General features: G+C 40.0%; 2 protein-coding genes across 2 annotated transcripts; one reads left to right on the top strand and one right to left on the bottom strand.

Annotated features, from left to right (window-relative positions):
* Nucleotides 1–78: 78 nt before the first annotated feature.
* rb1 (retinoblastoma 1) lies at nucleotides 79–20830 on the bottom strand. Its single transcript, XM_020598918.1, has 27 exons — nucleotides 20334–20830; nucleotides 19794–19914; nucleotides 19091–19197; nucleotides 18338–18472; nucleotides 18204–18242; nucleotides 18010–18059; nucleotides 17658–17768; nucleotides 16975–17114; nucleotides 16790–16867; nucleotides 16350–16459; nucleotides 16173–16250; nucleotides 15319–15406; nucleotides 15099–15215; nucleotides 14955–15011; nucleotides 14299–14330; nucleotides 14080–14156; nucleotides 13710–13924; nucleotides 5728–5843; nucleotides 3554–3705; nucleotides 3051–3196; nucleotides 2800–2904; nucleotides 2572–2685; nucleotides 2318–2454; nucleotides 2138–2168; nucleotides 1886–2028; nucleotides 1660–1706; nucleotides 79–1525 (listed from the first exon to the last, which is right to left on the bottom strand). Exons 1-27 carry the CDS (start codon nucleotides 20441–20443, stop codon nucleotides 1461–1463), a joined length of 2721 nt encoding a protein of 906 aa, XP_020454574.1. The 5' UTR covers nucleotides 20444–20830; the 3' UTR covers nucleotides 79–1460.
* LOC109959497 (lysophosphatidic acid receptor 6-like) lies at nucleotides 7200–9804 on the top strand. The gene has a single exon (XM_020598919.1). The coding sequence runs from the start codon at nucleotides 7444–7446 to the stop codon at nucleotides 8527–8529; it is 1086 nt and encodes a 361-aa protein (XP_020454575.1). The 5' UTR covers nucleotides 7200–7443; the 3' UTR covers nucleotides 8530–9804.
* Nucleotides 20831–21382: the final 552 nt, after the last annotated feature.

Genomic DNA, 21382 nt, shown 5'->3' on the forward strand with positions numbered 1-21382 from the left:
AAGAAAAAGGGCAGTTCCAGTTTAAAACATAATTATCTGTTCAGTTTCCCAGGAGTGAATGATCATAAATGTAAAAGTGAACATGGATTTTACAAACATCATAGCTTTGACGTGGTTTTGGGAAACAGTTCCTGGACAATAAAGCTTCAGAACAAGAAGTGACAAATGCGGCACAATTCACACGGTTTTGTCATATTTCTTTTTTTTTTTTATAACAAATACTCAAATTATAGTTTTCTTCGAAGGTTAACAAGGGCACAAAAGGATGTTCAACAAATCTCTAAAATGTGTCCTTCATGAAAAGCTGGAAAGGAATTAAAACAGAGCCACAGGAATCTAACAATACTGTCAGTGTATTAAGAGGAGACACAAACTAAAATGTAGCCAGAAAACAACATAATGTACTTATCCAGGAAAACAACATTATAGTCATGGCAACTGATTGGTAAAGAAGAAAATACCTGCATGTAATGGCATCACTTCAATAAAGTACAATATAAACACATTTTAGTTTAAAAACTCTGGAAACTGACATGTCAAGGAATATTTTATGGAGGTATACAGTACTTTCCTGGAGTGATGTCCACATATTAAGCTGCTTAAGTTTTCCCCCTTCCTTTGAAGAATCCTCCCTCTCCCATTTGCAAATATTTAAATTAGCCAAGTTACATAAAAAAAAAAGTGATTACAAACAGGAAAAATAACTTTTCTTTAGCTGAAGTACAAGAGGCTTCTCTTGCATTTGATGTATATATTTTTTAACCACTCAAAAGTAAAACTCAACTTATTATAAAACTATACACCAGAGAAAGAGAAATGTTATTTGTAAACAAATTTTTGGAAACTACACAAATTTTGGCTGGGAGCAAATTATGTATAATTTAGCTTTAAGCGATATTTTATTATTTTATAGTTATCACTTTAGAGCACAAACTAAACTTTCCCAAGAAGTTATTTGTCTTCTTGAGGAAAAGACCACGTAAAATGTATAACTGCCACATGGAAAGACACCGATTTTCCTCTGAGGCTGTCATTTCCTCTGTTTCCAGGAAAGTAATCATGGTTTAATACTGATGAATTGTTGCATCACGATCGAAACCTGTCTCGGCCAATTATAAAAAAACAAACAAAAACAAACAGTAAAGTTCATCAAAAATGCTGTTGACAACTGAGACAACGGGAAAAAAAAAGTTTTTAAAACTTCCAATTAACACCACTATTAAAACCAAACATACTTCAAATTCAAATCAGATTCAGTGGAATCAATCATTATTCAGTGAAAACACGCACACACACACACACACACACACACAAAAAGAACATTCTCTATATTCACATATTACTCCTGAAAGACAAAGTTAAATACAACCTAAAATGTACAAAGAAACTTGTTTCATGTGAACAAAAAGTAGTGTTCACGTTGTGATGAATAGTGCAGGTCAGCTCAGCAGGATTTAGAGTCAATCCTCCTTTGATTCTGTGTCCTCCTTCATCTTCTGTTCTTGCATGCGACTCCGAGTGTGGCCTCCATGAAATAAATAAACAAATGAATAATCATCGCTTTGTTAGAGGACCATCCATCCACAAGCCATATGATTAACAGGTCAGAAGACTGATAAAAGCAAATAAAACTGAATATATATGGCACTTTTGACTTACTCATCTCTGCAAGCTTCTGTATCAGTGTAGAATCTCCACCAGATTTGCTGCAAATTAAAATACGTAAGAACTTGTATACATTATTGTAGCGTACATATTCTAAGACAAACTTGACCCCTGTGAGAGGGTGTCCATTTCTCAGTTATACTTTTTCTAAAACACTATGTCGTGTGTTGCTGTAAAGTTAATAAACCAGGATTCTAATATAACACTATTTACGACCAACCTGCCATCAGCTTCGTCTTGTGCGTCCACATCAAACCGCAGCCTCTTCAGGGGCTTTGGAGCGGAGCTGAGATCCAGAGTCCGCTTAAGGGAGTGATCTCTGCTATTGACCATCTGATTGATCTTCTGGAACCGATTGGACGGCTGCAAATGAAAACAAAATGGAAACAGCAGAGCAAAAGATCACCGTCACAGCAGCTGTTAAACTGAGATTATTCTCACATGCTATAGTGCAAATAAAAAAGGATCATACCCCGAAAGATTCACCAATCGATACCAGCAGTCTAAAAGAAAAAGCAATAACAAAAGTTATTTTTACAAAACAGGCTTTTCTCAAGATTAATTCTACTTCAACAGCGTATTTTCTCTTTCTTCCAACAATCCCACAAGTTGTCTAAGGAACATCAATATGCCATGAATATGAAGGACTTACCTGGAGCGAGGAGTCATGATACCTGGGCTTTTCAGAGGGGAAATGTACACATTGTTGCTGCCAGGCACACGCAGAGGCGAATTAGGAAATTTGTAGGGGCTGCGTGGTATTTGTGGGATTGGAGAGAGGGTAGGTGGCTGCAAAAAAGACAAAACAGCAACAATGAGAGGTTATAGTAAGTAGGTGCTGTATCAGTGTTTATTAAAAAAAAAAAAAAAACCACACTGTAGCTCCTAATGCGGGAGGTGTTTTACCCTGGGAGATGCGTACTGCAGGATGTTGGTTTTCAGCTTCTGCATGAACACTTGATTGTAGAAGACAATAATGGAGTCATAGTGGCCCTCAGTGATCAAGACATGCTTAAAGGTCTGCAACACACAGTGCCATATAGAGGCAATGGCTGTTTGTCATAAATCAACCAGAACTATGACCAGCAAAAATAAAACAAGAGACATCTTTAAAATTGTAAATGGCTGCATCACCTCCTGGTTGGTGTTGGGCATGTTCTTGTATGCTGTGACAATGGACTTGAAGCGTACATCCACACTCTTCACTTTACATATGGCGTACATGGCTGACATCATCAACTACAAGAATGATGAGAAGTGGTTTGAGGAAAAACTAACAAACTAAACAAAATATGAAAGACGTGATGAGAACAAGAGACTGAAACAAAGAACAAGAGAAATGAAAGCCAGAAACAAAAGAAGACAACAGCATCATGTCAGGTGACCTGGTCGAGGTGACGGTCTCTCATCAACTCGTACTCGTGCTGCAGGGTGTACTGGAACAGAGTCCATATGATGGGCTCCAGTTCAGGGTGGGTGGACAGCAGGAAGGAGCAGAGCATTTTCAGCCTTGTGTAGGCAAGGCGGTACACTACAGTAAGAGGAAGCCATATAGAGCACATGACACAGTAAACAGTGATGGAAATGGAAAAAAATCCTTAAGGATCAATGTCTTAAATAAAACCAAAGGGAACAAATTTTTAAATTCTTCCTTCATTTTACACAAATAATGACTTGTGTTAATATATTTCTCTGTTCCAGTTGATTATAATATCAGATTTATAATCCACCTCAGATAAAAAGTGGAGTTTACTAAATTTTGTTAGTTTTTTTTTTTTATTATTATTATATAGAATATATACAGCAACTCAGAGACACTTGATATTTTGTAGGAATTGTAACTAAATAAAAAGAAAAAATGAAAATAAGAGCTTGAATAACTTCTTACATTTTTTATAAAAGAGACTGAGGGAGTTGGACTTTGGGAGATGCAGAGTCGGACCGGGCTGGGTCGGGGCCTGAGACGAAGCCTGAGAACTGGGTGTGCCCGGCGAATCAGGAGGCAAAACACGAAGCCCCGGACGCAGGGGAGACAGATATCTGTAAGGAGATTGGAGAAATAAGCAGGGCCTGCCAGTTACATCGAAAGAGAGGTAAGTGTAAATTAAACTTAGTGGTGTGAAAAAGTGTTTGCCCCTTTATTGATTTCTTATCTTTTTGCATGTTTGTCACACTTTTGTTTCAGATCAAACAAATTCGAATATTAGTCAAAGATGACACAAGTAAACACATCATGCAGTTTTTAAATGAAGGTTTTTATTATTAAGGGAAAACCAAATCCAAAACTGTATATACCTGTGTGAACAAGTGGTTTGCCCTTAAACCTAATAACTGGTTGGGCCACCCTTAGCAGCAACAACTGCAATTAAGCGTTTGATAACTTGCCATGAGGCTTTTACAGCGCTGTGGAGGAATTTTGGCCCACTCATCTTTGCAGAATTGTTGTAAGTCAGCCACATTGGAGGGTTTTCGGGCATGAACTGCCTTTTTAAGGTCATGCCACAGCATCTCAATTGGATTCAGGTCAGGACTTTGACTAGGCCACTCCAAAGTCTTCATTTTGTTTTTCTTCAGCCATTCAGAAGTGGACTTGCTGGTGTGCTTTGGATCATTGTCCTGCTGCAGAACCCAAGTTCGCTTCAGCTTGAGGTCACAAACGGATGGCCGGACATTCTCCTTCAGGATATTTTGGTACACAGCAGAATTCATGGTTCCATTTATCACAGCAAGTCTTCCAGGGCCTGAAGCAGCAAAACAGCCCCAGACCATCCCACTACCACCACCATATTTTACTGTTGGTATGCTGTTCTTTTTCTGAAATGCGGTGTTACTTTTACGCCACACATAATGGGACACACACCTTCCAAACAGTTCAACTTTTGTCTCGTCTGTCCACAGAGTATTATTCCAAAAGTCTTGGGGATCATCAAGATGTTTTCTGGCAAAACTGAGACGAGCCTTTATGTTCTTTTGGCTCAGCAGTGGTTTTCGTCTTTGAACTCTGCCATGCAAACCATTTTTGCCCAGTCTCTTTCTTATGGTGGAGTCATGAACACTCAGCTTAACTGAGGCAAGTGAGGCCTGCAGTTCTTTGGATGTTGTTGTGGGGTCTTTTGTGACCTCTTGGATGAGTTGTCGCTGCGCTCTTGGGGTAATTTTGGTCGGCCGGCCACTCCTGGGAAGGTTCTCCACTGTTCCATGTTTTCGCCATTTGTGGATAATGGCTCTCACTGTGGTTCGCTGCAGTCCCAAAGCTTTAGAAATGGCTTTATAACCCTTTCCGGACTGATAGAGCTCCATTATTCTCTTTCTCATTTGTTTTTGAATTTCTTTGGATCTCGGCATGATGTCTAGCTTTTGAGGATCTTTTGGTGGACTTGTGGGGGAGAAAGAGAAATTGAACTCAGGTGTGATAAACCAGAGTTAAGTTATGTTTTGACGGGGGGGTGAACCACTTGTTCACACAGGGCTATGTAGTTTTGGATTTTGTTTTCCCTTAATAATAAAAACCTTCATTTAAAAACTGCATGATGTGTTTACTTGTGTTATCTTTGACTAATATTTAAATTAGTTTGATGATCTGAAACATTAAAGTGTGACAAACATGCAAAAAGATAAGAAATCAGTAAGGGGGCAAACACTTTTTCACACCACTGTAAATGTAAATCAAAGATAATTATAGTTTGGGTCCAAAGCTACAAAAAGGGAGGCCCATCGTGAGTACAAGTCATGGAATTTAACAGTTAATACCTTGATGCTTCAGAATCTGAATTTGTCTGAATCAGAATCTGCTTTATTGGCCAGGTGTGTCGGACACACGAGGAATTTGACTCTGGTGCATCGGCTCTCAATGTGCATGTACTGTACATATCCCCATGCAAGGGACAAGTAAACAGTAAACCAACATAAGGCTGTGTAATATAATATACAACTAAGACTTCACCCAAGTGAAAGGATCAAGCACTCCACTCACAGTGATTTCACAACAGCTAAGAAAGTTTTAGACTAAGACTGTCACACATCAGCAACTGAAAGACAGCGACTGTGGTGTGATGCACTCACAGGTCAGCTGCAGTGTGGTTGTGCTGCAGTGGTTGGCTGAAACTAGCTGGAGTCTCCACCTGCTCTGCTGCTCCACCCTCATGCTCTTGTCTTAGCAGTTCAAACAGCAAGGAGCCCTGCAGACACACAAACATGATTACTCACATTTAACCAAGCACTTAAAAATTTTTTTCCCAGCGCATCTAAAATCACACAGACTTATGACACCTTGACATGAGGGTAGTTTTTCCACCTCTGACAAGACTACAAACTAAATCAAGTTTTACTGATTACATCTTCACATACACCTGCGCACCTCTGCAAACAAAACTTCTTAGTTAGGTGAAAAAGAAAGCGATACAAACACTGTTATCTCAACCGCAACATTATCACTGGAGGTACTGCTGTCTGTTTATCTATTAGTGACATGACGAAACCATGAGAGGAAAGCAAGTCAGGGGCGTTATGAAAAAAACCTACTGTATCTTTACTGCAGTGTACCTTTTCAAATTTGGTTTTTTACCCAAAACTAGCAGAGCCCTCAGTGAGATCAGAAAAACATTTTAAATAAACTCAACTTTCAAACGCTGACTAAAAATATAGCTGTTCCTAATTTTAAGTTGACCCAAAGACACTCCCTATAATATCTTTTTAGTGGTTGTCATAAAAATCTCCTTAACAGAAACAAAAAGGAAAGAAGACATTCCCTCTAAACCCCCACACAACATAGCAAAATCTATGCCAACATGCACGCACACACCGAGACAAAGGTCAGATGACGTCATACGGAGAAGTGGGTGTGACTTGTGTCTCACACTCACACAGTGACTGCAGGTACAGACCTGCTGTTGGTACATACATTATATTGCCCGGCTGACTCCTCACACACACACACAATTGCAAAAGTACACTTGTTTGCCAGCACTTTACTGGCATTTAGTGCCACTAAATGCCAGTAAAGGACACCAACCCTCATACACTTTATTTGATTTAGTAAAATCATTGCTTAAGAGTTCTGGGTTCATTGTCAACTATAGATTCATGTTAAATTTGAGGTGTCTAAATATTACCTGGTTATTTGTCTGAAAACTGAAAGTGAGACAGCCCAACCAAACCTCTTCAGAAAAGAGAACATGATATAACTATGTCAAGTGTCAGCAGGCAGGAAATGATCCCCTGCTGAATACACAAAAAGCTCTGGTGGCTTGGGGTGGTGATCTAAACACACCTGTAGCAGTCAAGAGGAAAAACATTTTAACTGAAGTTTGTAATAAAAAGAAAATGCGAAAATTATGGACATCGCCAAATTCGGAGAGCCCTGTTATTCAAATCTCAAATAAATGCAAAGCCAAAGCAGCGACGGGAGGACTTTGGTCCCAGTGGAGGCTCCTCCCTCTGCGCCTTGACGTTCAGCCTCCAACCTAAAAGGCTTGTGATTTACAGTGCAGCTGGAGCAGAATAACGTGATCTCCACTGACCAAGAAAAGGAGAACAAGAGCAGGAAAAACCAACACAGGCATATGACTCTCAAGGAACATTTAAACTGTGGAAGAATACTAAGACGACCGAGGACAGCTTTCACACAAGGAACACTTATCTAATGGACTGTGGACACCAGTACAGGTAGTTGTATTTCACCTTCTCCTGCCAGCTGCAAATAGTTGGATTAACAAGTTGAAAATGGAAGTACATGACTTAGGAAAATGTTTTCATTAAACCTACCAGCCTGGTCTAAAGATGGATTATAACACCCATAATAACCTCAGTATACTGGATGGCACTGAAATCTACATGAACTGCAGCAAGAGTGATGATTTCAAATACCCTCTGTACAGCTCGGTTTTCAGCCTGGTGTTTGTAGTTGGACTTCTTTTCAACATGGTGGCTGTATACATTTTTAGCTGTACATTAAAGCAGCGGAACGAGACCATAACATACATGATCAATCTTATGGTTTCAGACTGTCTCTTCGTACTCAGCTTGCCTTTTCGGATTGTTTACTTCATTAAACGTGACTGGCTGTTTGGAAGTGTACTCTGTAAGATCTCTGTGGCGCTGTTCTACACCAACATGTACAGCAGCATCCTCTTCCTCACCTGCATCAGCGTTGACCGTTTCCTGGCCATTGTGTACCCATTCCACTCCCAGATAATTCGCACAAAGAGGAGTGCCAAACTGGCCTGCTGCGCTGTGTGGGTCATGGTTCTTTCTGGAAGTATACCCACTGGGTTTCTCTTGGACACCACTTCACCCAACTCCTCCTCAAACTACTGCTTTGAAAATTACTCCAAAAAACAGTGGAAGTCTGAGCTGTCCAAGGTGGTGGTGTTTATCGAGACCGTGGGCTTCATCATCCCGTTGATGCTCAACGTCTTCTGCTCGGTTATGGTGCTACGGACACTGAGGAAACCCCAAGCCATAAGCCGCGGAGGAAAGATCAACAAGGCAAAAATCTTGAGGATGATCATCGTGCACCTTTTCACCTTCTGCTTCTGTTTCATACCCTACAATGTCAATCTCATCTTCTACGCTCTGGTCCGCTCCAATGTCCTGACGGGATGCTACACAGAATATGTGGTCAGAACCATCTATCCCATTGCCCTGTGCATTGCAGTGACCAACTGCTGCTTCGATCCGGTCATTTACTACTTCACTTCAGAGACCATTCAGAGCTCAATCAAACACAAGTCCACAATATGGCAAAATGGCTCTAAGCTATTTGACAGACTGCAGACAGACAGCATACAAAGCAGTCCAAGTACAATACCAAAAAGCCTGACATTGATGACTCTGAAGTCCAAGGTGTTTGAGACCTCAGTCTGATGACAACGTTTGAGATAATAAACTGCACTGCAGCATAAATACCAGGGTGACAACTCACAAAACAAGTTAGAAAACTCTTCTAGTAGGGAATGAGTGAAAACCTTATATTGTACATTAGTGGAAATGACAGGTGTATAAAATCACAGTCTTGTGCACCGTGCTGCAAATAAGTATTAGCTTTTGCACATAAACTGCAATTGTAATTTCCCTTTGGGGAAAATTCTGCTTTGGCTCTTTTTATGTACTTTACTGTGCAATGTCCAAGTACTTGTGGCCTCACTAATGCTTTTAGGCTACCAAATGCTACCAAGTCATTTTTCCATGGACTCAGCAGTTATGCACATTCTGACAACACAGTTACAAGTACTGTGCTAGGCAAACCTCATGAATGCACAATGACGCAATACAATCTACAGGTGTGGTCAACAATTGCCACCTGAACTGAATCACCCAACTGTGCCTTTGGCCTTCTTGTATCTAGACAAATAGTCATTTCTGTAGCACACAACTGGAGGGTGGAAACCAAAGTGAAAGTGAGGTACAACACAAAGAATTTTCAGTTTGTAGATCCAAGGTAAAAATTTCTCATGTTGTACCTCACCTCCAATTTAGTTTCCACGCTCTAGTTAGGGAGGGTAAATACATAACTTGAAACTATGCCAAAAGGAATCTGCCCTAACATACTTCTGCATATACAACACATCTGAAGTGTGAAAACTAAATTCAAGGTGAGGTATAACATGAGGAAGTTTCACTCAACACATTTTCACAGAAATTGCTAAGAAAACACTGACCATCCAAGTCAAACCAACTATAAAAGAAAAGTTCGGTGCAAATGGGATATGGTGCAACTTGAATATGTGTTTCTTCTTGCAAAAGCACTAATGCAGTCATGTTGAGAGGCTTTGCCTGGGGGCCTGCACTCCAACGGTAGTCTCATCTCCACCTACTGCACTGGTGAGGGAGGTTGTGAAATCTAAGCAGACGAGCGACAACATGCCTCAAAGCAGAGTAACACTTAGAAAATACAGCACCGTGGTGGTCGCACCAGCTGTGAAGCATATCAGGTGAATAATACAAAAAACTGACGTACAAGTGTCATCCATGAGACAAAACAATTTACATTTCTTATTTTGCCATGTTTGGACACCTTACAGCTTATAATACTATATGTAATACAAATAAACTGCAGGTTTACATTTACAATTCAGACGCACTTTCTCCTCCAAGCACAAATAAAGTATGTATCCTGGATTAATGGCTTCATGCAGAACAAGTCGACATGATAATCACATTGTCCCGATAGTACATAAAAAAATAAAATAATTACGATGATTACAATTTTTTATTGCATTTTTATTTTGCAAAGGTTTATTGAATTGTATTGTGAAAACCAGTCCATCTATCTGTAATTAAAAAAATCATACCATGAACGTAAGAGTTGTTTTTTTATACACACACAGAGAAGAATAAATCTTAACCAGTTATGTTGCTATCAAGATGTGTTTGTTATGTATCTTTATTTTTAATTCAAGTTTGTCTAACAAGGGCCAAATGGTGTAGTGGTGTGTACACTGTATTAAACTGATATTCTCCAGATGAGGATTATTCACAGAGACTCAACTAGCTCAGTGCTGCTTTACATTACATCCCATGTTTAACTTTCACTGTCTGTGATGTGTATACAAGATCGGATGGGAATGATTACTGCCTTTCTTAGGTTCACTGCACTCAAAATACCCATCCTTAAGGTTTTGACTTTATCTGTGACCAAATACCTTTCTACAGTTTTCTCTAGGACACTGATGTCTCCCTCTCTCTGCAGTGACGTCCCAAAGTGTGTGATCATAGCACCTCCTTTCAGTGAATTCTTGCTATTGCGTGGAGTGCTGGCAGATAAGTATAGTTAATAATTCACTGGTGTAGGTTTTTAAAAAGCAGCTCTAAACATAATTCCCACAACAAAAGTAATGAAACTATGTGCGCCCTAACCATAAGGCTGACCACAAATTTCATTTCAGTTAAACAGCTAGCTGGTTAACATCTGTCCGTCCTCAAAGCTGACCTGGAGATCACAATTGGACTTATGAGCTACAAATGAGGCAATCTGAATTGACCACCAGTGTGTGTAGGAGAGGAGAAGGGGGATGATGGGATGGCAGAGCAAGAGAGAGGGAGGGAGGGAGAGAGAGCCCCTGGCTTGTGTGTGGGTGCGGGTGTACACTGTTCCAATCAGTAGCATGGGCGCTGTTACAGCATCCCAAGTTCTCCTGCTGCTGATCACCAGCCGACTGAATGAGAACTTTATCATGCTGTCGCTGCACTGATGAGATCCAGCAACTGGTGAGTGATGTGATTTATCTGTTTCAATATTCTCCTCAATGAGCTTTACATGTAATGGATTAATATATGTTACTTATATAAAACAAATACAAACTTATCAGGCTTTAGTAGTATACTTCAGTGAATAAAGATATTCTTGCATTTCTTTGGCTTTTACAGCAAAAGAACCAAATAAAAGCAAAACTGTAATGTTCTGGGATTAAGAGTCACAATGCAAAGTTCAATTTAACAGTTACCTCCACATTAAACACTTACTATGGGTGATAACTGAATTATATCAGCTGTTATCACACTCACAGTGCATATCTGAAGCAACTCAGTATTATGTCAGGAGAAAGAAAATATTCACTACTTCATTAACAGGATCAGGGATTACATGTAAATAAATGGCAGACAAAATTAGCGGCTAGAGAAGAGAAAGTATATTTAAATGCCCAATCACAAAAATAAAATAAATTATATTAATGTCTTATAAAATGATACTACTGAGAATGAAAAATGTTAATGGAAATACTACTTGAAATTTGACCGAAAGCTGTGACAGTCAATGGGTTTGTTTCTAAAAATAATTTCACAATTGTATTATTGAAACATATAATAAGTGTTAAAATGATTAGTTCATTTTTTTTTATATAGTTTGTGTGGGGGGGGGGGGGGGATTCCACAAAGGTTTATATCCTCTTTTGCGAGGAAGCCCTGGAAAGTCCTCAGTCAATGATATTAATTCAGCTGGTCATTTTGGGGAGTTGTTCAGCTGCCTTGTTATCTGATAAATTGGTCAAAAAAGCAACATTATGTAAAACCACAGGGTGTCTCATAATGACATGTACCAAACACAGGACAAATGCATTAGTGAAGGCCCCAACAACCAGACCCTACAAAACTGACTGAAAGATGCTTAAGTGGATGTTTGCACACTTTACAAACTACAGCCTAATTACTAATTAACTTAAATGAACACTTCTGACAATCTCATAGAAGAACTTAATAAGCCTCATTCAGGGCAATAGTAGTTTTCCCCAGTCTGCAGGTAATGAAACCAAATGTTTGCTTGTTTTATGAGAGCAGGAAGTTGCAGTTAAAATGTTAACAGAATTCATCTAAATGTCATCTTGTATATGGAAAAATTAATTCAGCTATGTCCTAGCATTTATGTTGTGTGTCACCTGGTATTTGTCTCTCCTTAGCAAATTTACATTTCATAAAACAGCACTTTGAGTTTATTAAGCTTTTACCTGCCACAGGTTTAACTGCTCCTGCAGAGGCTACTGGTCTTTACTCCTGTCTTATGATCACTGAAGCCAACCTAATTTCCTCGATACCAGGACGCAATGATTTGAAGTGGTGAAGCAGTAAATCATTTTGAGACATGGAGCCGTGGAATATGACTCATGCACCAGCTAAGCCATTCTCACCTTCGTCTAACTGCACTGTGGACACGACCTACCGCTTCACTCTCTATCAAGTGTCTTACAGTGTGATCTTCCTGCTGGGGTTGGCCACCAACGGCCTGGCTCTGCGCAAACTGTGTCTGTCTCCCTGCACCATGAACAGCACAACCATCTACATGGTCAGCCTGTCAGCTGCTGACTTGTTTTTTGTGATCTCTCTACCTCTGAGAATCTACTACTACTATCAACAAGCCTCGTCCTCCATGACAGGAGACCCAAGCGGTTGGTCTCCCATGGTGGCATACTGCCACCTAACATTTACCCTCAAATACATCAGCCTGTATGGAAGCATCTTCTTCCTAGTGTGCATTGCTGTGGACCGCTACTTTGCTGTTGTGTGGCCAATGGCATCAACACTCCGCAGGCTGCGTGTTGCACAGCTGGTAAGCGGGGCGATCTGGTGCCTGGTGCTGGGCCTCAGTGTGAGCCTGCCTCTGCTGCTCTTCACAACAGCTCACCAACACCATTGCTGTGTGCTGGACCCATCCTCGCAAAGCCATCGCACCATGATCCTGATAGCCCTGGGCTTAGTGCAGGGGTCATTTCTGCTGCCCACAGTGCTACTTATCTACAGCTACTGCAGAGTGCTGAGTGTGCTTCGCCAGTCGAGACACCGTTCCCACAGGAAGCATCAGCACACTCTGACAATTATTTACTGGGTGCTGGGCATCTTCCTGCTGTGCTTCCTCCCCTATCACATCAACCTGCTGGGATACACCCTCACAAACCTAGGCCTGCTGCCTCACTGTGGCCTGGCCAAGTTGACCAAGGTTGTGCACCCTGTGGTGCTGTCACTAGCCAGCTTCAACTGCTGCCTCAACCCACTCATCTACTATTTCTCGAGCAGCCTGGTACACAAGGCGGTACCTGGCAGCAGGAAGAGGCAAAAACTGATTATTTCACACAACTGAAAGAATGAAATGGCAGATAACTGTGTGTGAAATATGTAATCTGTATTTTGCATGAATCTCAGCGGGTTAAACAGGTTTTGCATCTGTTCAATTAAGTGCAACGAAGTGTGTTGTGTCTTAGGGGAGCTTTGGGTTCAATGCCAGCTATGGCAGCTGTGTTTGTAAAATACTGATGTGTACTGAAATTTTTAATATGCAGTTAATGCTGAGTTTATGCGTAATCTGCCTAAATTTTCAAAAGTGCTACTCAACTACTGAGGAGTAGCTGTTGATCTTAAATAAACGATATGTTATTCCTGAATTGTAGTAATAATCAATACAGTATAAAAATCTGTAGATAGTATTATCTTGTCTTGGTCAATAAATACTACAGGTGGATATACTTGCATTATAGTGCCTATATATTTATGACGTGTATGTGAGGATCGTATTTAAGTACAAGGATTGCATAGTAGACATGAGAGATCAAACTGACCGTCCTCCATGCTATCCTTTCCATGATGAGGTTCTCGCAGGTCTCCAGATGTTTGATGATATCTTTGCTCAGAGAGTCCGCCTTAATGAAGCTCTCAATGACTTTGTAGAAGTTAAATGCAGTGAGGTTGAAGACATCCAGTATCCAGGGGAAACGCATGTCTGTTTCGGATGGTTCACCACCACAGTTGTATCCTGCAGTCTTAAAACTGCTCTCTAATTGCAAGGCGCAAACAACATTATTACAATTTGTCACACATCTACAACTTCAAATATTTAGTTACTGATGTCTGTAAGATACAACACAGCTGTTCCAAAAGTAGCACATGACGGCGGCTGTTATTAACTGGGAAGCAGATTATGAGACACACCTCCGTATGTTGCCATGACCACCTCCAACGCACAGGCCAACAGTGACGTATGGAATGTGGGGTCATTGAGGAGTTTACTGGAAGGAAAATCATAGGACTCAGCCCACAATACATAAAACGTCACGATATGTTAAAACAACAAAATGCTTTCATGCTCCGTCCAGTGACAGGCTTCACAATTCTCCAGTAAACTGATAAAAACCAGAAGACTGCACACACCTGAAATTCTGCACCGACAGTCGTTTCTCTTCCTAGAAAATAAAATACAAAAGTATTATCACTGAGAGTAAAAACAAGATGGGTCTGCGCTGTTTCAATCATTGTTCACTAAGTAAGGAAGTAATAAATCCTTGTATTCAGTCTAAACAAACTTCAATGTTAATAAAAACATAATGTATTGGATAAGGAGGCAACAACAGAACCAGCTCAGCACTCATGATTACACAGTGTGAATGGAAAATAATGTCACAGTCACTTATTTTTTTAAGGTACATAAATGCACAAAAATGGTTTTGACGTTTTGTTTCTGATTCAAACATTTCCCTTGTTCTGTAGATTAGAATGTTGCTAATAGCTAGTGTGCTAACCCAAGTGAACTTCAGGGTCAACAACAGGCCTATTTCCCCATCTTATGTTAACATAATTAAATTATATGGGAGTCTTCATTCGACACTGCGACCCATTTTTTCCATGATGCACTGTTACACCCCTAGCATTTGATAAGATCTATTATATCCAGTAGATAATCAACTGTGGTTTTTATGTTTTTTTCAGGGAAACCTGGTAATTACATTTAAATGACTTCAGCCTCTTAATAAAAAAGTAAACAATAAAAATATTCAATAAAATAACTGAAATCAAACTAATCAATGTACCGATTTCAGCATTGCCTCCATGACTTTGTAATACAGTTTGACACCAAGAGTAAATCTCTGAAAGACAAAAGAAATATGTAAATTAGACATTTCAATCATTTGAGCATAGCAGGTGTCACCGGTGTCTTGCGAATTAGCTCGCACCTGCTTTCCAAGTACTACGCAGTTTGGGCCGACTGTCTGACCAAATCTTTGGCTGAACGCCTGTCCCAGTGTCTCCAGTCGCTTCAGCACATCCTGCGTTGGGTCCACAGTGCAATTCTGATCACAGGAAAGCAGAAAACAGGAAATACGTGAAACTAAAGGTAGCAACACGTAGTTTCAGGGAGCATTATAATGAGCAGCAACACTTCTAGGGACCCACTTTGAAATAGGTAGCCAAGTTAGTGGATGGCTGATCCCCACTGGAGATGAGATCACCTCTCAACTGCTGAATGGAGGTCATGGCAGCTCTGACGACAAGCAAAAATATCACTAAGTCAAAACAATTCACACATTTAAATAACACATCACAACACAATCAATCAAATAAGCCCAATATACTACATACCATACAGCAATGCATGAGTAATAAATCCACAAATTATTTCCATTAACAAATTTAATGTTGAAAGGTGCTGCAGAAAGCAAACAACTCACGCTGCATTCACGCACTGTCATTAGGATGGAAAGAACAAATACAAAAGCACTCTTTACTGCGACTTGGGAATACTCGTGTATTATTCCAAGGGGCATAGCCCTAATGCTAATTCTGTAGTCACACCACCTTGTTCAAGTAAAATTTCCATGACGTCGTGTGGAGGATGACCTCTGACCCATACTGAAACTTAAAGGAGTAGTTTGACATTCCTTTCGTGTATTAACTATTTGTAGCAGTTTCTTACCAAGCAAAACCAGATAAACAGCTAATAGTTCCTATAAAAGTATCTGAATGGATTATATTAGTGTTAATATGAGATTTTATTTTTATATAACCATGGTCATGGACTTCCAGCTCTTCTGCCAGCTGGAGTGGGGAATATCATGGTCGGAAAATCCCCACATCTCTGACTTGGTATTACATGTCAGAGGCTGACGTGAAGGTTTTTTTCTGCTCAGCGGTTGAAATGATGCAACATAAATGTAATCATTTCCGATCTCACCCGATCGATCGGTGCAGCTCTAGTAAGCAATGATAAAACAATGAGTGACAACAAGTGAATGCTGCTAACTGCTCACCTGACTGGAGTCTGGGGAGGGATAAGTACAGCATCGTCATCTGCCAGGTTCTTCTTTGGCGTTCTCTCCACCTGTGCTCTGAAGGCAGGAACTATTAAACACTTATTAAAAGATCATTTTAACAGATCAACCAGACCGACATAAGAACACAGAGAGGTGAATAAAAGAAGAACTTGCATCTCAAATTTAGGTGCAAGAACACTCTCATCTCCATCAAAAAACAACCGTCCATCGATGTCTCTAGTCTTGAGGTAGTGCTCTTCATATTGTTGGTTGAGAACATTCACCTGTGGTGAAAATTGAAAACCTGAAGTAAGGTGCCCCCCACATACATATTTCAACACAATTCCCCAATTTGCACCAACTGATTGAATGTTCTCAGTGAAAACCTTCATTTGAAATGTACCTAAATCCAAAGGTGATATGTGAGACAATGTACCAAAATGTATCAAAAGTAAAAGCACTGTATGTTTCCTGCCACAGCCTTAAATTATTTGAGCACTGAATATATATTCACATACATGTCATCACAGACTTTATCTAATGTACAAGTTTTAGCAATGCATCATTTTTTTTCAGAATAGAATAGAACAGAATGTCCTTTATTGTCATTGTACCTGAGGGAAATATGGGGATCTTGAAAGATCCAATGAGTCCAGGAAGGCTGAGAAACTGGTCTGGTATACATTCTTCACCTGCAAATACAAATACACAAACAAGTGAGACCACCAACCCAGAGGAAATAGATATGTGTTACTGTATGCGATGGCTCTAAGAGCTATAAAAAGAGGAGGGCTCAGACCTCTTCTGCATTACAGTCATTCTCTTTGCTCAAGGTTTCAAGCAGCTGCATATCCACCTCTGGCTCCGGAGGTCGAGATTTGGCTTTGCTCTGGTTACGACGGGATGGTCGTGTTGGAGGGCTGTGGACTTTGTTGATGGCTGATTTTGAGAGAAAACCACTTTAAAAGTTAAAAAATCAACAGGAGCCACACACAACAAATTCTTTAGTTGCGCAGAAAATGCGCTGGAATTTGGAATAACTTTTTCTAGAGATGCACAAATCACAATTTTACTTGGCCAATATCTTTAAAAGTCTGACCTGCAGATTTTCTTTATAAGAACTAACTGACAGCATACACAGAGCTCTGAGTAACTTTTATTTAATGAAATATTAAACTCTGCTGATCAATCGGTGCAGATCTAACTTTTTCTATTTTTCATAGCTTGGAAACATAACTGACAAATCTACCACTATACTTTTTATAGAGTAATACACTACACTTGCACTGTGCATATGTTTTTAAGCAAACTGTAACTAGATCTAAAGCAACAGAGGTGCATTCATGTCTACATTCTGGTTAACTTGCTGTTTGTAAAGAATTTTTTCAACTGTACACTTCTCAGTTGGTGGATGTACAATCAGAAGTGACTGACGTGTATTAAATATAGACAGAGTTGAAAGTAAACGAGACTGACGCTTACTGTAAGGAGGCTGCAGAATCTCAGAAGGGCAGCGCTTGATGAAAAACTCCAGCGCACAAAGCAGCAGCTGGAATGATATAACCAGGTCATCCTCCATCTGCAAGGTCCTTCCTGCAGACAGCAGCGATGCCGTACATGAGAAGCATCATCACAACACTACTGATGTCGACCAGAAACAATTGAACTGCAGCCATAAGAAGAAACTTGTACGAATTCACTTGAGCCCTTCAGCTGAGCTCAAGGAAGGAAGGATGGAAAAGACAATGGAGCAACATGAAAACTATTCCATCAAGTGTGTTGACAGCTTGATCCTACTTGTTTTTGTTGTTACTGTGTTAAAGGTTTTACCTACCTTTAGCCAAAAGAAACATTGTCCAGCAGCTCTGCATGGTCTCCCTCACCCTTGAAAGCGAGACAATGAACCATTAAGTATGCACCAGTATCACAGTTTTATCACAAGCGTATGAATATCAAACACAGTACTATAAAGACTCTAAGAAAAAAGGAGTGACAGGTACATTCCCCCGATGTAAGTCTCCAACTTACTTGCCATCAGAAACCGAAGCAAAGATTTTCTTGCATGTTCTGAAATAAACACAAGTATTATGGCCAATTACAGTTTTGCCATTAACAGTTCTAAGCGAGACAAGCAGCTGTACTATATTAATGCGCTCACTCACTTCTCAAACCTCTGGAAGAGAGCCAGCGTCACATCATACTTCTTCTCCAGACGTGTCAGTGCTGAATTCACCTGAGTGCTTATTGTATCCAAGTTCACATCCAGCTTCCTCACGAGAGCCACAAAAAGCTTAACACTACAGAGATAAGGATGAATTAGTGTGTGAAAGGTAAAATAAACTGCCTAAGATTGGATAATTTAAGCCAAGTTCTCATACACCATAAAGTGTTTATTGCAGGTGTGGGATTTTTTTGTCAATGTATACAATAAAACTGAACAATAAAACTCATTGAAAACACACGAGAGTGCAGATTGTATTAAAAAATTTTAAATAATGACATTTGTAAGACTAGTTAAATAATTGCCAAAATTACATATGTCTGAAATGTGTAGCGTGTCTCATCAGGCAAAGTCCACACATTCTTCCTCAGTGTACTATGCCATGCAAGTAAGGATAGACATATGATAGAATTTTTACTTTTGGCAGTAAAAACTTTATATCACTTATATATTGCAGGAAGCTTCTTGAACAGGGTGCTTGTGTGTTGAGAAGTACTCTTGGCTGAACAAATGCAGTACCTCTCAGTTTGGTTACAGTTTATATATAGATGGAGCGTGGTGATAAGAGCAGCCATGTGTCCTGTGTTTAAAGAATGTCTATTCTAATGCCTGATATGACAGTATATGCATTAATATGAATTGAGTGCCTAGGAGTATCTGCCAATAACATGCATTATGCATAGCAAGTACTTACTTCAGACTGACTGCTTTCAGAACCTGAGTTAAAGTGAAACAGGCGGCATCCATGTCTGTCACAGTCACGAACAGACAGGCCCCCCACAGAGGGAGCTGCTGACTGCCCTGAAACAAAGTGTAAACAGAACAATGTCAAAAACTAATTTTGTTCGGGTTAAAAAGGGGGTTAATCACAAGCTTGACTTTTCATTTAAAAACTGCACAGAGAACCAAGAACATCACACAGATATTGTGCCACATCACCAGATTAGTGCAAACTGATATGTTGAGTACAACACAACATTTCAACAATCTCAAATTTAACATCCAATATTACAGGTAATACTCACATCTGACCTGAGACAGTATGATACGAGACATCTGCTTATTATGTGGAATATATGCTCATCTGCTATCCTTTCACCAGGCAAGGTAACTATTTGTCAAAATGTACATTGTTTCCCCATTTACTTCTACTTTTTTGAGTCTCTTCTACAAACGGTGACTTCATTTTGAGTCATTTTTTGATGCTGTACATGCAGGCATTTAATTCTGACAAAACTGTGTCAACCATGAGTAAGCTGTCTCCAGTAGAGATGTTTTTCTCTCTTTGGTTTTTAGTAATACAATTTCCACCCATGTCTTTTCCTTTGCTTCAATAGGACAGCCAACCAGATCACAGCATTATAAACATACAGTCCTAACTATTTGCAAATACATACAATGACTTCATCCATGGACTCCTGAACACTTTTCCACAGCGTCCAGGCACGGTCACACACCAGGTCTGTCACACGAAGGCTCTTGCAAAGGGTCACAAACTCAGCATCCTTGTCTCTGTGTCTAAAGGATGGAGAGCCATAAATCAACATCACGGAGAACGAAAACAGTTTCAGGACATCAAAACACGCTGCTCAGAGGAAGACAGCCTCCCAGGGCAGGACTTTCTAAGACTGTTAGCCACAGTCTAAGCTTTGGGGTGTGGTTGTGTAACCACAGCGTTACTAAACAGTTATACCATGTGGCCACTTGTGTGGGAAGGAGAGATGTTAAAACTCACTACATCTAAATACAGGACAGACTTCATCTGAAGCAGCTAGCTAGTCAGCCTAAACGGACGGTCACGTTAGCTAGCTAACAAGAGTGAAATACCAGCACAAACTAGCTAAATATTAGGCTAGAGTGGCAACATCTACTGCGTAACGTTAACCAACTAATTCGCCGTCTGCTAATACCTGAAAAGGAAACATAACTTGTCTTACTTTTTAACAGAAAACTCGGGACTCTCTTTCTTGTCTGGAGAGGCACTTTCAGCACTGGGCTTCAGTTCCTTGCTCTGTGCTGCCCCAGAGTTACGCTTTTTGGGTGGCATCTCAGTATTATGTCAGCTAACGAGCACCTATAACAATTAAAAACAAAACGATGTTTTGAAAACGACAAATGCCGTTTAGTAAGTTTGAGTCCCACTGCACGAGTTCCTCGATGTCAATACAACAAAATCTGACTTCCTGAAACAGTGTGTGTTCGTTTTGTATCAGCACAGTGCGCGGCGGAGTGCCAGTGCAGCCGGATTTCTCAACTGTTAGCTGCCATTTACGTTCAGTGCTCCCAGTCCCAATAATATTAAGGTCTTCACTGAGTTTTCGTGATTGTTTATTTCTGTTTAAACTCGGCTCTGCCTATCGTAACATTGGGTCAACAAGTAAATAGCTTCATTTCCTCAAGTTCTCTATGATGATATACACAGTGGAGTGTGATCACGTGACACACCGAAAACAAACTAACCCAAAATCACGATACGAAAACGCGGGAAAATATCTACGCAACATCCGCTGTTTAGCATTTATCCCGCCATCCGGACGGGAATATACCATGGGTTAAATACCTCCTCAGTCCAACTAATCTAATGTAAATCTACGGATATTATGATGTAAATCGTGCATATGTTTAATACGTTTGCCCTGGTGCCCATTTGTTTCACTTTCATATGTTACTGCGCACTGATGTGTGTTTTTTTTATCTGGGGAACCTCCATTTAAGCACTATTAGACTATGTTCTTCTGTCACTGTAAAATCTTTTTCACAGCAAAACATGTACTGAATGTCTCTAGCCTGCTCTTCTCTGTACAACCATTACCCTGTTGCATTAAAATGTATTTAAAATAACAGCAAAGTTTAAGAAAATGGGTACAATAGTCAGATATTTAGAAAACAGCCTCTGTGTTCTTATTCAACTTAAAATGTAACATCTTATTTTTTCTTTTTACAGATGTGTGACAGATGTGTAATACAGTCTGTGGTTTTACCTCAG

Source organism: Monopterus albus, unplaced genomic scaffold (genome assembly GCF_001952655.1).
Source record: "Monopterus albus unplaced genomic scaffold, M_albus_1.0 scaffold39.1, whole genome shotgun sequence".
In the NCBI taxonomy this organism is placed as follows: Eukaryota; Metazoa; Chordata; class Actinopteri; order Synbranchiformes; family Synbranchidae; genus Monopterus; species Monopterus albus.

Excerpts from the sequence above, each read along its gene's own strand:
- LOC109959497 (XM_020598919.1), top strand. The coding sequence starts at position 7,444 with ATGGATTATAACACCCATAATAACCTCAGTATACTGGATGGCACTGAA.
- rb1 (XM_020598918.1), bottom strand. The coding sequence starts at position 20,443 with ATGCCACCCAAAAAGCGTAACTCTGGGGCAGCACAGAGCAAGGAACTG. Across the intron at positions 15,012-15,098 it reads GCGTAGTACTTGGAAAGCAG|AGATTTACTCTTGGTGTCAA; the intron begins GTGCGAGCTAAT and ends TTTGTCTTTCAG. Across the intron at positions 2,905-3,050 it reads GAGACCGTCACCTCGACCAG|TTGATGATGTCAGCCATGTA; the intron begins GTCACCTGACAT and ends TCATTCTTGTAG.